Source organism: Chaetomium fimeti (genome assembly GCF_033439085.1).
Source record: "Chaetomium fimeti strain CBS 168.71 chromosome Unknown B0H64scaffold_6, whole genome shotgun sequence".
Taxonomy (NCBI): domain Eukaryota; kingdom Fungi; phylum Ascomycota; class Sordariomycetes; order Sordariales; family Chaetomiaceae; genus Chaetomium; species Chaetomium fimeti.
In genome coordinates this window covers 469190-484914 of record NW_026944334.1, presented here as the reverse complement: position 1 = coordinate 484914, position 15725 = coordinate 469190, and the positions used below count along the sequence as shown (strand labels likewise).

General features: G+C 55.4%; 5 protein-coding genes across 5 annotated transcripts; 1 reads left to right on the top strand and 4 right to left on the bottom strand.

The window, feature by feature from the left end:
* Positions 1 to 231: 231 nt before the first annotated feature.
* B0H64DRAFT_425748 (glycoside hydrolase superfamily) lies at positions 232 to 2140 on the bottom strand (the record flags this gene model as incomplete). The annotated part of the gene is made up of 7 exons (XM_062805698.1): positions 232 to 415; positions 468 to 879; positions 947 to 1034; positions 1103 to 1377; positions 1432 to 1539; positions 1654 to 1929; positions 2017 to 2140. The coding sequence occupies 7 exons, from the start codon at positions 2138 to 2140 to the stop codon at positions 277 to 279; spliced, it is 1422 nt and encodes a 473-aa protein (XP_062656466.1). The 3' UTR covers positions 232 to 276.
* Positions 2141 to 3391: 1251 nt separating this feature from the next.
* B0H64DRAFT_464766 (uncharacterized protein) lies at positions 3392 to 5415 on the top strand (the record flags this gene model as incomplete). Its single annotated transcript, XM_062807635.1, has 5 exons — positions 3392 to 4016; positions 4075 to 4324; positions 4425 to 4891; positions 4962 to 5259; positions 5320 to 5415. Exons 1-5 carry the CDS (start codon positions 3412 to 3414, stop codon positions 5413 to 5415), a joined length of 1716 nt encoding a protein of 571 aa, XP_062656465.1. The 5' UTR covers positions 3392 to 3411.
* Positions 5416 to 5868: 453 nt separating this feature from the next.
* B0H64DRAFT_464758 (uncharacterized protein) lies at positions 5869 to 7518 on the bottom strand (the record flags this gene model as incomplete). Its single annotated transcript, XM_062807634.1, has 1 exon — positions 5869 to 7518. Exon 1 carries the CDS (start codon positions 7438 to 7440, stop codon positions 5869 to 5871), a length of 1572 nt encoding a protein of 523 aa, XP_062656464.1. The 5' UTR covers positions 7441 to 7518.
* Positions 7519 to 8747: 1229 nt separating this feature from the next.
* B0H64DRAFT_476574 (uncharacterized protein) lies at positions 8748 to 9987 on the bottom strand. Its single transcript, XM_062808160.1, has one exon. It carries the CDS (start codon positions 9769 to 9771, stop codon positions 8905 to 8907), a length of 867 nt encoding a protein of 288 aa, XP_062656463.1. The 5' UTR covers positions 9772 to 9987; the 3' UTR covers positions 8748 to 8904.
* Positions 9988 to 11302: 1315 nt separating this feature from the next.
* B0H64DRAFT_403187 (magnaporin) lies at positions 11303 to 12009 on the bottom strand. Its single transcript, XM_062804287.1, has 4 exons — positions 11990 to 12009; positions 11585 to 11917; positions 11444 to 11532; positions 11303 to 11388 (listed from the first exon to the last, which is right to left on the bottom strand). Exons 2-4 carry the CDS (start codon positions 11751 to 11753, stop codon positions 11347 to 11349), a joined length of 300 nt encoding a protein of 99 aa, XP_062656462.1. The 5' UTR covers positions 11754 to 11917; positions 11990 to 12009; the 3' UTR covers positions 11303 to 11346.
* Between the last annotated feature and the right edge of the window lie 3716 nt (positions 12010 to 15725).

Sequence of the window (15725 nt, the reverse complement as noted above, 5' to 3'; positions counted from 1 at the left end):
CGCTCTCCACCACAGTTGCTTCTATTTAGCGGGTTGAGTGCCATGATTGCGTGTGCTTTTTCCAACCGTTGGGGCCTGGACTTGGGCATGAATCTAGAGGCTAGGGAATGTTATCCTTCTACATTGGTAGGTATCTAATTCTCCACATCATCACAAGGGAGCTGATTGCCCCCGTTTTGTACGAACTCATCAAGGAACTTGAACATTGCATGTGCAGTGAACCTGTCAAAGGCACCTCTTAAATACATCTCATGCGTCCCAAACCACCCCAACCGCTTAAAGCTCATCCCACTCGGTTTCAAAATCGGGGATACTGGGGGGGCGTTTCGTTAACTCGTTCTTGGGTCTCGAAAGATCGGATCCAAGCGCGTTAATTAACGTCCCATCGTCGAGGTCAATGGCCCAAACCATTGTTCTGTCTTCAAGTCAGCGGCAGGTGTGAAGTTTCTCGAGGATAGGTAACTCACCCTCCAAGACACCTCAAATTTGCATAATCCAACTTGGTTTTGAGTGTTGCCGCATCATCGTAACTGACCCACTGGTTGCTATCCCACGTCACAATCTGAACCCCAGCCACTTCATCCGTCGTGACAGTGGCGCCATTGGCAATGATCGCGTTGATCTCGGCCGCAGACAGCACGCCTGGCGTGCCAGTGCACTCGCCTCCACGGGCACCATCAGTGAACTCACAACCTGAGTGCATGCAGTCAGGCGACTTCATAGTGAAACTGCGGCCATAGAAGCCTAGACCGAGGACGACGCGACCGGGATTAATGTTGTTACGCCAGAGGAGTTCGAGTGCTTGCTGAATCTCTGTCATGTTGGTGTGGGCGTAGGCGTAGGGACCGATGGCTTTGACGGTGCTATCCCAGGTTCCGTCTGCAATACAACCGTATAACGTCAACATATTGACACGGGGTAAAAGGGAGCGCAACGCCCAACTTACGGATGTCGTAAGTCATGACATTGAACCAATCGAGCCACGGCTCTAGGTCTTGTAGGTTGAAGCCGCGGAGATACCAGTATGAGGCGGGCTGGAACAGAAAAGTCGTCAGAAGGCTATCCTCATGGATACGCTCGGTTTGATGATTGCTCCACTTACCAAAGTGAGGGTGATGCCATAATCACGCCCCGTCCGATTCAGACGCTCGCGCAAACGCCGAACCAGAGTGATAAAGTTGTCGTAATCCTCAGGGATGCCACCGCGATCATCAGCCACGGGATACTCCCAATCAAGATCAACGCCGTCGAAGTTATGACGCCTCATAAAAGTGATGAGAGACTCGAAGAAGGCGTCTTGAGCAGCTGTCGACTTGGCCAAGTCCGAGAAGGTGGTACGGTACGGGCCCGGGTCGTTCATGGCCCATCCGCCAACAGCTAGGATACGTCAGTGTTCGTCTTGCTGAGTTTACCGGTAACCGAGATCCTTACCGATCCAAACCTTGAGATCAGGATCCTTTGACTTGAGAGCTGACACTCGGTCGTACAGCGCCGCCGTGTCTGGACCCATATCTTCTATGTGGAACGTCGTCGGATTGACTAACGCAAAAGCAAAGTTTATGTGCGTGTAGTATCCCAGAGGGATATCCTCCGGGGCCATGCCTGTGCCTCTCGTTAGCGGACATTCCGGACAGAAGCTAGCGTTCAACTCACGTCCACACGACCTTCCCAGGTTCCACCCTTCATAATACCCAATTGTGCGCTCGTCGGCGCTCTTCCCGCCCGGACACTCCGGCGAAGAAACGGTCTTGCCATCACAAAAGTCCGCAGAGGTCCCGCAAAACCCGAACTTGGAGCAGCAGACATTGAGCGGACAATTCGTTGCTTGCGACCACTCAAGCCCCCAACCCGGATCACACTCAGATTTGGCGTTGCACTCGCTCGTGCAGTTCCCCGCGGCACAAAAGGTTGGCCCCATCCCACAAATCCCTGTCCCAGTGGTTTGGTCGCTACTCATAGCGTCAGTTGGTGGTCATGGAAAGGGAACGAGCTAAGGGGACACAGACATTGGACCACAGCAGCCGAGCGTGCATGGCTTGGTAGGCGAGCAGGTGTAATCAGGCGTACTCTGAGTGAAAATAGGTTGCACGAGCAGGAGGAGAAGACCCCCAAAGAGGAGCACTGCTAGTTTGGTGAGCATGATAAAACCGTGCCGAGCTGGCTGTGCGAGACTTGGTAGAGTCCCCTTCCTCTTCAAAGAGGAGACACAAAGTTTGGGATAGGGAAGTTGGAAGGCAACCGAGAGGCGGGATGCTAGTAAAACTTGAGATTCTGTAAGGGAGGGGATATTCGACTCGTCAAAGTATTCTATGCGTTCGCGAAAAAGGGGTAAGCCGAACTGAGACCCCTAACCCTAAGAATGGAGCTTATCTCCAGAAGACTATTGGAATGTTGTCCAACAATGTTGTTGTCCCCGATGTGGACCGGAAGAAGTGATGACATGTTCTTGGTGTGTGGTATCGAGATGGGGTTGGGATGAGTAAACCGCGGTGACACGGGTTAAGAGGTCGAGGAGCACATGGGCGACCGACCATTGACATGCAGATACATGTACATGTACATGCACATGCACCTTGCAGCTTGCATTTGGCGATCTTCTTCAGGGGCCGAGCCGCCAACGTGGGTGATCCGCTTCCAGGTAGCTCGGGGACTAACTCGACGCAGCCCTAACGTATCCCACGCGAGCTTCTAAGGTCGCAGTAGGCACCCTTTTCAATAGTTTCTGAGTCAGCCCCTCAACGTTAAGAACTCGGCTCCCGTTTCCTACTCCACATTTCTCCACGACTTCTGGTCGTTCAGGTCTAGTGTAGATGTTACCCTTGTGTTCGCCATGTGCTGACTGAGCACCACACCTCCTTGCTTAGGAACCAACGCCACAATGTAACCCGACGTTCAAGTAGCTGAATCGCGAGCGGCCCCACCGAGACGTGACTCGTGAGCATACAATGAGGACCCTTGCGTTAATATTGTATCCGCTAGCAATGACTTTGGCCGATTATAGGGCAGGACAGAACTGTCAAAAGGGTCCTAATGGGAATTGGGCTTACTCAGGTTGGCAGCTATTGACCCAAAATATCTTACACAGTATGAACTTTAGTCCTACAGATGCAAGGAGCTTTTGCATCGTTGTCCATGAGATCCAATATCACGATGGCGTTGAGAATATTGCTCGCCTGACCCCCCACCAAGCAAATATCAGTCCCTACATGGGTCTAAGCTCGAAGTTATGTGACTAAGACCCCTGAGGCAGACACTACGAGCTTTGGCAGACTCCAAGGCCTCGGATGTGTAGACCGCCCGGCTTTGCTTCCACAGTCCCCGTTCATTCCGCTTCTTTACGACGAGCCTTCTCCTTCTCGTTCCGTCGTTTCTCCAGGTCTCCCCAGGTTGGCCTCACACTCGTTCTTGAAGATGTTCCCTCCTTTCAATCTCAGGGGAGCCCTCGGCCTACTAACGCTGCCGGCTATTCAGGCGCAGGATTCAACACCTAATGGGCCGACTTTCGCCAACATCGCGCCCAACTGCAATGCCTACCACACAGTTGTTGACGACGATGGTTGCTGGTCCATTTCCCAAGCGTACGACATCACGGTCGAGCAGTTCTATGAGTGGAACCCAGACATCGCCGACGATTGTGGAACCAACTTCTGGCCTGGTTATGCGTACTGCGTCGGCGTTGGGCCACCGCCTCCCAGCAGTTTGAGCCCTACACCGGTCACCTGTACCGAGATTTGCAGCACCAGTACCACCGATACCAGCACTAGCGACAGCACGTCTTCGTCTGAGACAGCATCCGAAACTGAGTCTAGTTCAACTAGCACCAGCACGGAACCGTACACCCCGTTGCATCCCATCACCAGTTACACCATTACACCCACGACTACTTTGCAGGAGTTTCCTCCCAGCAAAACGCAGGAAGGACAACCAGCAGATTGCGATGACTGGCGCTTGACCACGGCCTGGGACACGTGTGACAGCATCGTCGCCAGTAACTCATGGCTCACCATGGCAAACCTGTAAGCCGTCGCTCGCCCCTTGGGCACAGAGAGCCACATTCTTAACTCCCATTACTAGACTTGAGTGGAACCCGGCCCTCGGTGCGGATTGTTCGGGGCTCTACGACGGCTGGTGGGTTTGTATTAGCGTCCGCCCTGCATCCAACATCGACATTGGGTGGACGACAACGGCAGGAAACGTGGATATCCCGACGATCACCGCAAACTACACGCCCACAGCGGTCTCTCCGATCGATTCTAGCTTCACCGCGTCTCCCACTCTCGAAGGTCTTATCAGCGGCTGCAAGTCGTTTTACCAGGCTAAAGCTGTAGGTTTTCGTTCTCCTCTCTTGCATTGTTTCTCTTTTCCCGGATTTCTTTCGCCGATTTTAATGCGGCCGGTGGAGAGTTGGTCTAATGAAACCCCAGGGAGATACCTGCCGCGCAATGGTTGACGGCACGCTGCTAACCGAAACCGACTTCTTTACCTGGAATCCGAGCCTAAACGGCGACTGCAACGGCCTCTGGGAAAACTACTGGTACTGCGTCGTCGGCCCCGAGGGAATCACCGCGATGCCGCCCACCGTCACGGCCACCCCAGCCCCTTTGCCGCCCAACCAAGTCGGCACCTGCAAGCGGTGGTATCAGCGGGACGGTGAATCATGCACCGAGATCTCCGCCATGTTCGGCACCTTTTCGGAAGCGGACTTCATCTCCTGGAACTCCAACGTCGGGTCAGGTTGCACCAACCTGGTGGACGGTTGGTGGTACTGCGTCGGGATCCCGGGAACGCCGACCACGCGCTCGGAACCGGTGCAGACGACCGACATCCCGGATGCCACGCCGACGCAGGATGGCATGACGGAAGACTGCGCACGGCTATGGCTTGTTGGGCCGTGAGTTGTTACCCCTGTTGCCCCTGGCCCGTCTTAGTTAAATTGACCAGAGGCTAACAAATGTGGAAAGAACTGATACGTGTCAGTCGATCGAGGACGCAAATAGCATCACCGAAGCGCAGTTCCTGGAGTGGAACCCGTCCCTGGGGACAACATCGTGTGATCTGACACGGGACTTTTATGTCTGCGTTTCCGTAGATGGGCCGGCAGTGACTATTACCTCGGACCCGAGTTCGACTTCCACGTCGGCGACTTCGCCCCCTGAGACGGGTACTACGACTCCTCCAGGTTCCTCGATCACGTCGACTGCACCCAGTACGACCACGTCAGCAGGGAGTGAGCCCATAACCACTCCGACGCCAACCCGGGTGAGTGTAACCTCCGCCCTGCCCTGAATGTTCAGCCATGGGGCTCTAACGTAACGTCAGGACGGCATGACCTCCGAGTGTCGCCGATTTTACTTCGCCCAAGACAACGATGGGTGTTGGGCCATCGCGAACGCGGCGGGTATTGATTTGAAGTAAGCGTCCTGAAGCCTGAGAAACCTTCGGGAAGACGTGCTAACATTACGGGCAGTGACTTCTACGCCTGGAACCCTGTGCTTGGGACTGATTGTGGAGGGTTGTGGCTGGGTTACTACTACTGTATTGGTATTGCTGGGCCCGTGACTACCATCTCGACTGGTCCGCCTGTACCGACTTAGGATAGGGAAACAGTCTTTGGTATGGCTTGGTGATAATACTATCAAACAAAGTTCCATCTGTAGTGGGGTCCTTTTTGGAGGGTGATGTCAGGGGCAGGGGCAGGGGCAGGGGATGGGCTCCCATAGACTGCCGAGGTTTGACCACACGCTCGGTATTCGGAATAGGCAGCCTGTGAATGTTTCTATTCTCTACCTATTGGGCCAGCCAGTAGCTTTTCGCTCCCCCTAAAACGCCTGCCTCCGGAAAAATGTCACCTTTACTTACTTAGGTAGCTTACCTACCAAGCATGCTCTTCACCATGTCCACAATCTCTTTGTGAATTGCCGCGTCGGCGGTGATCACGCCCCAATGGCTCTTCATGTCCCTACCCTCATCGTACCGCAAGGCCTTCCCGTGCATATCGGTAACCTTTCCTGGACCAGATTCCGTGTAGATCAAGGGTGTGCCGACATGGTCCCAGATAGACCACTTTGCCTTGGGAGCGTTGGGCCAGCGAATCTGGACGTAGCTGCGGTCACCCAGGGCCATGGCCATGTAGCGAGCGTGTGAAGAGTACAGCTGTATCGCATTCTTGTAGTTGGGGCCTGCAAAGAGCTTGACCTTATCCGATAGGGTCTTTGGGCTCTTCTCAGAGTCCACGAACTGTAGGCCGGAAAACTTGCTCGGACCGGCCTGCCTCTGGTCGATCTTGGGCGCGGGTTGCGATGCGCGGTTGAGAGGAACTGGCGGCAACAGATCTCCTCGGCCAATGGGCCGGGCAATTGCCCCATGCCCCTTCACGGCGGAAATCATCGTCCCTAGATTCAATGGTTCGACGTCGTACTCTCCAATCCTTGCGCCATCTATGACCACTTTGGTGAAGTTGATGTTCGGCCCGGCTGACACGCCCATGATCTCCCGTCCGTCCCGAACGAGTCCCGTCGCGACGACGTACTGGCCAAGCTTCATGAACGCGGACGTCCCATCGACGGGGTCCATGATGAGATATATCTTTCCTGGTTCGGCGCTGGAGACGCTTCCACCACGGTCGATCGTGTCCACCATGTCTTCGAGGCTCGTTGGCTTCCCGAGCAGGCGCTCGCACGCGGGGTCCGTCAACTTTGTGTTTTTGACAAGTTCCCATATCTTCCCCACCATCTCCGCGTTCTCGGGCTTGCGAAGCTCGTCAGCGTTCTCTTCGCCGAGGACGCCATAGTTGGGGAAGGCCTTGCAGAAGCCAGAGATGATCAAGGCCTGCGCGGCAAAGTCGGCGATGGTGACGGGGGACTTGTCATCCTTGGCCAGCGAGCTGGTGTTCTTGCCGGCAGTCGCGGACTTCTTGCCAGCCGGAGCATGCTGTACCTGGCTGATGGGCCCAGTCCCCGCGCCGCTGTTCTTGAACTGGTTGGGTGCGTTGAGGACCGTCTTGGTGGCGAGGACGGCACGCTGCACGGCGAGCTCGAGGATACGACGCTCGTCGGCGAAAGTCGGGGCCTTCTTTGGAGCAGCCGTCCCCGTAGTCGGCTTCGTCTGGCCCGAATTTCCGGTTGCGTTGGTGTTTTTGTTTACAGCCGCCGCGGCGGGCTGGGCTCTGGGTGGTCCTTGGGCGCCTGCGCCGGTGCCACGACCAGAAGTCTGGGCATTATTGGTCGCTGTAGTGGTGGGACGCGCGGGTACAGGTTTGCTCACAGCGGTTGGGTTACCGGTGGTAGAAGTGGAGCTGGGTTTGGTCGAACTGGTAGCGGTAGGGGTATTGGTGGCGGCGGCGCGTATAGTCCGCTTGGCTTGGGCGGGAGTCGTCTTGGTTACGGGAGGCTTGTTGGTGTTTGTACCGGAGGGTCGTTGAGGGTTCCTGTTCGGATCCATTGTTAGGTTGCGCAGAGATAAATGGTGATTCGGATTGTTAGGATTCAAAGGCCTGATCTTCGGACGGGTGCTTTACTAGGCAATGCTGGTGTAAAAAGTAGATTGTTCGATAGCGTGTCCCATTTCATTCCCAAGGCACCCAATATGTAGCATTCAGGAAGCCCTCGCGTGGAGCCCTTTACCTTGGCCCAACACAACCAACCCTCCCCCTGCATGACCTCGCGGCGGAAGGTGAGACGACTCGGACGCCATCCGGCCCATACCACTACCGAGCCGTGGCCGGCCTATCCCTATGACCAAGTCCACGGCAAAGACCCAGTCATCTAAATACGCACCTTGGTCTCATCTAGGGGTCTCAAGCTTTAGAATACATGGTATAATCCATTATTAAGCTAACAGTGTCTTGCATCGGCTCGGTGTAGTGGTCTATTTGCTGTTGAACTGGTCGATGTTTAAAAAGTCTCCAGTTTGTGTCGCACAGTGATCCACATACAATCATCGGCGGTATACGAATACGGATTCAGGTACCAGACGCGTATGACCTGAGCTTTAACCTGGAAGGATTATGTTTCCACGTCCTTCCTTCTCAGCGTCGCCCTCAATACCACGTGAGAAATGACTGTGAAGGATCTCTTTGCTCCTTTGTTTCTAACCTCATCCTCCATCCCAGCTTACCATGCGGCTGGGTCGTCCGTTATCTCCACGTTAGACGGCTGGCCTCGTTGCCGTTGGCCAAGGCGCGCCGCACTCATTGCATTCCATTTACAAAAATCATTGCAGCGACATACCAGCATGCGCCGCAGAGCTCAGACGATAGCCCGGCCAGTGGCCTCGACCCAATGACCTCTCAGCTGGTTTCATCCGTTCGGCCTTGGCCGTTTCGACCCTGATCCTGGTGGAATTAGGGATTTGGAACGTCATTCCTGTATTCCTTCGCTGATTGACAGCACAGGCCCCCCAGTTGTGAATGCGTCCATATAGACGCATATGTAGCCCGTGAAAGCCTGGGGCGTTGTGGGCAAAATGCACACCCATCGTCAAATGATTCTAAAATCACACCGTTCCGGGCGTTCCCCATCCCCTTTTCTTGTTTTATTCATTACCAAGATCAGCCGTGGCATCGATGCGTCGGGTCTTGCATCACTGCCTGGTTTCTTGCTACCCTTCTTTATTCGCGCATGCGCAATGTGGGTAGGTGGTACCTAAGGTGTAGCTACCTACCTACCTAGGTAGGTAGGTAGGTAGCAATAACCCGCGGGTTGGCTTGCGGCGAGAGGTAACTCTGTAAAAGGCGATAAGGGGAAATACTGCCCATGCAACATGGGGAAGGTTTATGTAGTGAATTTCCAACGAGGACCACGGATCGGGTAGGCACGCGGTTCCTGGTCGTGGTCCTCCAGTTCATACCGTCCTGTTTTCTCGGTACCATCCTACGAGTACAGCTTGGGAGCCGAGTCCCATCATTTACAGCTTATCCGCCATCTCACCCTCCTCCCCACCCCCATCCACCACCGTCGGCACCCCCAAGCTCCAACTCCTCGGAAACTCCATCCCCCACCTCCCCATCAACCCCCTCAACTCCTCCTCCGTCCCCGGCACCACATTCACAAACACCCGATCACACCCAATCCTCGGCTCGGAATGCACCGCGCCCTCCCTCCCCCCCAGCCGAAAAAACACCATCTCCCCCTCCCGCGGCTGCACCACCTCCCGCCCCTCCAACCCCACCCTCACCTCCTCCCGCACAACCTCACTCGTCCGCCCGCACGCCACACACCTCACCCCGCAACAAACATGCTCCCTCCCCCTCTCCGCCCTCCTAACCCTCTCCTTCACCCCCCTCAACACCCTCCTCGCCCCGCGCCCGTCCACCGCGAACAGCGTGCCGGGACCCTGCAGCGTGGCGCACAGCTTCCAGCACCCGCGCGCGGCGTCGCTGCGCGCCGGGTCGAAGAAATCGTCATCGGCGTGCCAGCGCGGCGTGTCAAAGTCCCCCGTGGGCTGGGAGGCGCGGATCGTCAGCCAGTAGTGCTGGCGGGCGTGTTGGCGGAGGAAGGTGTGCACCGCGCGCAGGAGGGTGGTGAGGCGGGGGAGGAGGTGCGGGGCCGAGATCGGGGTGAGGGTGTGGGCGCACCAGGCGTGGAAGATGGGTGGGAGGTCGGTCGTTGGTGAGGGGGGATTGCTGAGCGGGAGGAGCGGGCCGCAGTAGGTCCAGGTGGAGGTGTGGGTGAGGGTGAGGGGGGGTGGGTTGGCGGGGGTGTCCGGGATGGGGATGAAGTGGAAGTCGCGGTTTGGGAGGGGTGGTGGTTTGGAGGAGGATAGGAAGTTCATGGTGCGGCTGAGGCTGGACAGTGAGCCTGAACCTTCCTTCTGCGCAGGACAATCTATGGATGGCGTGTACTTGTTGTCGGAGTTGGGCCGATTTGATAGTGGCTCAAACAAGATATCGGACCGCAGCGGTAGCTTCGAGGGTTGTTGAATACCGCCCGATTCCTCTGCTGTTCACATAGTAATTGAGGGATGAAGTTTCCAGATTGTGCCAATCTCGTCCCGGACGAGCCCCTTACGCGCCTCCGTTGCTTTCAGCCGCGCCGGCCAAGCTGAATTGTGGGCCGCGCACGATCCGGCCTTGGGGGGCTGCATTCCGAAGACAGGGGGGGGCATCGAACCAAAGAAGATGCCGACTGGTCCATAACAATCTGAATGCAAGTTGGTTGAGAAACCGAGCAATGATTGGCAAGACGATTCGTTTTTCATTCAGGTACTGAGAGTTAGTTAGGGTTAGAGTTAGAAATACTACATCTATCATGTTACGAACCGCGACCTTGGGGACGGTCGGAAGAGCGCCCGTTTATTCTCCCCAATAGCCTGGCCAAGCGAGACACCCTGCCCTTGCAACGACCACAAATACAGAATACACGCTCGGCCTCGACCGCCTCTCCGGCACCCCAACCGAACGCTTCCCCGACGTCCCCCAGGAAGGCTCTCGGGCAGCTCTCGGAGATGAACGTGGTATACGGGGGAAGAGGAACCTCGGGGGTACCTTAGGCACGCTCGGTCATCTCCGGGATTGTATATCTAACGAGGTATCACGGAAACCATGACCAGATTAGGAACCTACTTCAAGAATGCCAAACCGACTGTGAACCACGTCGGGTACTTAACAAGGTGCGTGTACGAAGGCTCCTAGAGTCAAGGGGTGAGCCACGAGGAAGTGACCGAGTTCCTGGCACTTAACCAAGGTGGACCTTCACAGGCACGACGATACTTGGATAGGAGAAGGTACTGACGAATAATCAGGGAACACATCACTAGACCACGGATGGTACATGCTAGAACAAAGTGAGCCTGCTTTGCTCGTTGCTGGGCAGGACAACTACCGGTGCATCGGCTACACCACTATCGGCCCTAGCTCTTGGCGGCTTACGAAGTTCTTTCCTGACGCAAAAGTACATGGTGCACCATCAGATTCACTCTATCCAGATCGACAATGAGCCCGACCTGTACGAGGATTGACCGGGCCTCCTCCCTTCCAAGGCACTTTCAACAACCAACGAACGTCGGAAACTGCACCGAGCATACCGCTGCCATTCGCGAGGGACCCGTCCGGGGTTCGGAGGAAAGGATGTCGCCGTGCCGACTTGAACGGAGAACGGTTGGTGTTGCGGACAGAGAAAGGGCCGGCGGCCATGTGGACTGTTATAAACTTATAATGACTCTAGCGGCCCAGAACCGCGGGATGCTCGGAACTGTGTGGCGCAAGCACCCGACATTAAGGCCTGCCATTGATCATTTCGAGCGTAGAAAGCTTGTATTCCTATCTACATCTGGTACTTTCGCGTCGCGAAATTTAGCAGACTGCGTGAGACTGGAAACCCCAAATTCCTGCACCTTCTACTGCTGCCCCTACACACCGGGCGCTTCGTCGCAGACAACCTCTGAGCCCGGCTGCAAAGGTCAGTACCTAATCATGTTACAGCGAATACGAGGGCGTGGCACTTACGAACAGTGGGGTCACACAGCAACTGGCAACCTCCCCTTTCTCGGCACATATGTCCCTGAAGTTGGCCGCATTGGTAGGCGTGTCCGACGCTGCAATTGGGGGTTAGCATTAGCGATAAGAGTGGCTCGTTCTCCCACTTACGGGTGGAGCAGCCGATGCGAGGGATCCCGAAGGCATCTCTGTCGCAGCATCGGGCGTTAGAGTAGATGCCGGCCGGGCAAGGAACGTATGCCTGGCGCTCCTCGACCTGCGCAGGCAGGGCCGCAGCAAGGGTGAAGCAGATGGATGCGAGAGCGGTAGCGAACTTCATTGTGAATGTTGAAGGAACTTGTTGTTGGTCTGTCGTCCCAATTCCTCTGCGCAAACAAGCCAGCCTTATAACTGAATGAAACCTAGGTACCTAGGCCCCACTTGGTGGTAGCAACGGATCCACCATGTTGACGAAGACAGGTGGATCGATGAACGATCGGTCGTATGTACATACATAGTTAGATCTAGGTAGATCGCATGGACCTAACCTTGAGAGATGCCACTCATTTGCCATACCTGATCAGGTCCTTTCCTATTCATATGGAGATCGGCGGCAGGACGGGGCAGCTGGAGGAGGCTGGACGGTGGCCGGCGAGTTCAACAAGATTTGAGTGGTCGACCCTGTCAAGAGTGGAGATCACAATGACTCGCTCAGCTCAGAGACATGGGCTAAACCTGAACTAACTGTCTCTTCAGCTCTTCCCATTCAAGCTACTATGGTGGTAGGGGTAAGTTTCTTCCCCCTGGTTGGGTACCAGCAGGGGTCCTAACCAGGGGGTGCCGCAATTGCCGCTAGAGAACAAACACCATCAATTGTATTAAACTATAGTACAAAATACTAGTATTTGATATTGTGACGAACCTGTCTCTGGACCCGTCCTGTTAGGGTTCAGTATCGGTCGAAGGTATTCTCTCAAGGGTGCTTAGGTTCGGTGCAGCCAAAGGGTGCACAACAAAGATTTGTCTCAACAGTAGGCTCTCGAGCTTGTAGCGAACTGTAGTTGTGATTGCTAACTGGAGAACTCCCAGAGCTCTCCAGAACGAGTGACTATATACTATCTAAGTCTTGAGGTATCTCCGTACCTTGCTCTGTATGCTCCGTGCCAGAGCACCCAGAGCGTCGTGCTCTCCCTGCTCTGTGCCAGAGCACCCAGAGCGTAGCGTGCTCTGTCGTGCCAAGAGCAGAGCACCCAGCTGGCCGCCGGTGATTGGCTCGGGGCGGCCCGCGCCCCGTGGTGGCATGTCTCCAGCACGCCCCTCGTTGGCTGTTCGTGACACGATGCCCCTCCCTGTTGGTCTTCGTCCCGAAGACCACGCGCTTCTTTCCGTCCCCGAAATAGATCCAACAATTTCCTACTCTGTCCGTGGTGAGTCTTCTCCTTCACCTTCTTTTCGTCATGTCGCGCGTTCGCAAGCGCAACAGTACTGACCGCCGTCATGATCAGGTCGCCTGTGCCGACGCATTTGGCTCCGTCATGTCTACTTGCTCGTACTGCCGTAAAAAGAAATTAACCTGCACCGCGGCGGACAACGCTTCCAAGTGTCGCCCGTGTCTTGCTGCGAACCGCACTCGTTGTGACGTTCACGGGGCAGATCGTGAGTCCCCCCTTGCCTCGTCAAGTGTCTTCTAACATGGTAGTGCGTGTCTTCATCGAACGGAAACGTCAACTGGACAGTGAGCGCCAAGCGACCCTGAGCAAGCTCCTCCGCTTGGAGCGACAGTCCCGCGCCCTTGAGGAAGAGGCCTTGGAGGCGTTCCGTCGCGAGTCGGAGCTTCTGGACGAGGAGGAGGAGAAAGAGCGACGGGACGCTGAGTCATCCCGGGCGGTGGCCTCCTCGGTTCCCGTCCTGTCCCCTGACGGCACTTCCCTGGTGCCCTCCTGGCCGCAAGGGTCCGCCCTTCCTGTCGACTCTTTTCCTAGCGCCTCATCCGACGATTTCCTCGCCGGGTTTGACTTGTCCGTGGGGTTTCCTTTGGTCGATCCGGGTTCCTCTGGTGGAACTCCTGAAGTTTCTCGGGGCAGTTGAGATTCGTAGCTGGTTGCCATGAATTGTCTTCTGGGCCAAAATCCAGCCATTTAACCAAATACTCCAACTGTCCTTTCGTGATGCGTGAGTCTAGGACTTCCTCAACGTCCCATTCTTTTTCTTCGTCCTCCGCCTCGGCGTCCTTGTCGAGTCGCGCGTTCTCCGGCGCTGGTTCTAGAAGTGAGATGTGGAAAACGTTGGTCCGTAGTCGCATTGTCGAGGGCAACGCGAGAGCGTAATTGTTCTCCGAAATCTTTTTGTCGATCTTGAACGGTCCGACTTTGCGAAAGTCGAGCTTCCTGCTTGGTCGCTTCGTGCGAAGATTTCGAGAAATGAGGTAAACTTTGCCCCCCTCTTCTAGGCGAGGTCCCTCGAGCCTGTTTCTGTCGTAGAACTTCTTCATCCGTGTTCGTACGAATTCGAGTTCTTCCTTGAGCATCGCGTGCAGCGAGCTCATTTTGTCGGCTTTGACTGCCGCTCTGGGCACCGAAACCTCGGGCCCTTGTCGCAAATCTGCTTCGTAGCCGTAATTCGCGAAGAATGGTGTGACCTTCGTGGTCTCCGTGACGGTGGTGTTGTAGGCGAGTTGTGCCGTTGGCAACAGCTCGACCCAGTCATCCTGCTGGAAATTGACGTACAACCGTAGGTATTGTTCGACAACCTGGTTGAGTCGTTCCGTCTGTCCGTCCGTCTGTGGGTGGTAAGCGGTTGAGAGCTTACTTTTCGTACCCAGTCTCGTCATCAGAGCCTGCCAAAACTTTGATGCGAACTTGGTGTCTCTGTCCGTGATCCATTCCTCTGGCCATCCGTGGACCGAGGTTATGTTGCGATAGATCACGTCTGCGAGTTGTTCTGCTGACCATGTTTCCTTGTAAGGGAGGAAGTAACTCCACTTGGTGAGTCTGTCCACCATCGTGAGGATGCTGTCGTATTCCACTCCCGTTACTGAGTCCTTGGATATCGGCAGCTTGGTGATAAAGTCCATCGTCACCGAGCTCCATGGTCGTTCTGCGACTGGCAATGGCTGTAGTAGCCCGTACGGCTTGTGTCGTCCTGGCTTGCTCCGCTTGCAGAGGTCGCATTCCGCCCGGACCTCTTCTGCCGTCTGCTTGATTCCTGGGAAGTCGTAGTTCTGCTTGACTTTCGCAATTGTCTTGCTGATTCCCATGTGTCCTCCGAGTCTCGACTCGTGGATCTTTCGAATGAGCTCCTTTTGGTCACCCAGCCTGACATAGGCCTTGTCGTGGTACCAGAGTCTCGTTCCTTCAAGTCGCAATCCCGCGATCTTGGATTCTGGCTCTTCTTGCCATGCATCGCGTTCGTCGTCCGCGATGATTCCTTGGAAGTCTTGTTCCAATCTTTGTTCTCTGAAGGTCGCACAACATTCTACAAACGGCTGCAGAGGCCTGGCTTCGGGATCTTCCGACTGCTGCTGAAGTGCTGCGATCTCGTAGTCTTCAGTCGGTTGGGAAGCGTGCCGTAGCGATCCGTCTGTCTGTTGATGTAGCAATGGTGGTGAGGCTTCAGACGTGTTGTCGTGGTGATCCGCTCTCCTACTCAAGGCATCCGCTCGTGCGTTTTCTGAGCCTTTCTTGTAGTGGATCGTGAAGTTGAATTCGGACAGAAATTCTGCCCACCGAGTTTGTCGTCCGTTCAGCACCTTGGTGGTGGTGAAGTACCGTAAGTTCTTGTGGTCCGTGTACACCTGGACTTCGTGTGTCGTGCCGCTGAGGTATGGTCTCCATTCCTGGAATGCTTCAATGATTGCGAGAAGCTCCTTGTCGTGGATCGGGTAGTTAAGCCTTGGCCCTTCGAGTTTCTTGGAGAAGAACGCAACTGGATGAAGCTTGCCGTCCTCGTCCCTCTGACCAAGTTGTCCTCCGATCGCGAAGTCCGAAGCATCAGCCTCGACTTCGAAAGGTGTGCTTGGATCAGGCAGCATGAGCACCGGGTCGGCGATGATCGCATCGCGGATCCGCTGGAAAGCCTGCTCGTGCTCCTGCTTCCACTGGAATGTGGCATCCTTTTTGGTAAGTTCGTGCAGAGGTCTCGCGAAGTCGCCGAAATTCTTGATGAACATTCTGACGAAGATGGCGAATCCGATAAATCCTCTGACCTCCGTGGCGTTCGTCGGTGTCGGCCACGTCTTAACAGCTTCCAGTTTCTCGGGTTCGATCTTGACCCATCCCGGGGAGATTTCGTAACCCAGAAACACTGTTTTCTT

Coding starts and splice junctions, on each gene's coding strand:
- B0H64DRAFT_476574 (XM_062808160.1), bottom strand. CDS start 9,771: ATGAACTTCCTATCCTCCTCCAAACCACCACCCCTCCCAAACCGCGAC.
- B0H64DRAFT_403187 (XM_062804287.1), bottom strand. CDS start 11,753: ATGAAGTTCGCTACCGCTCTCGCATCCATCTGCTTCACCCTTGCTGCG. Junction 11,533..11,584: donor TCGCATCGGCTGCTCCACCC/GTAAGTGGGAGA, acceptor CCCCAATTGCAG/CGTCGGACACGCCTACCAAT. Junction 11,389..11,443: donor GCTGTGTGACCCCACTGTTC/GTAAGTGCCACG, acceptor TGACCTTTGCAG/CCGGGCTCAGAGGTTGTCTG.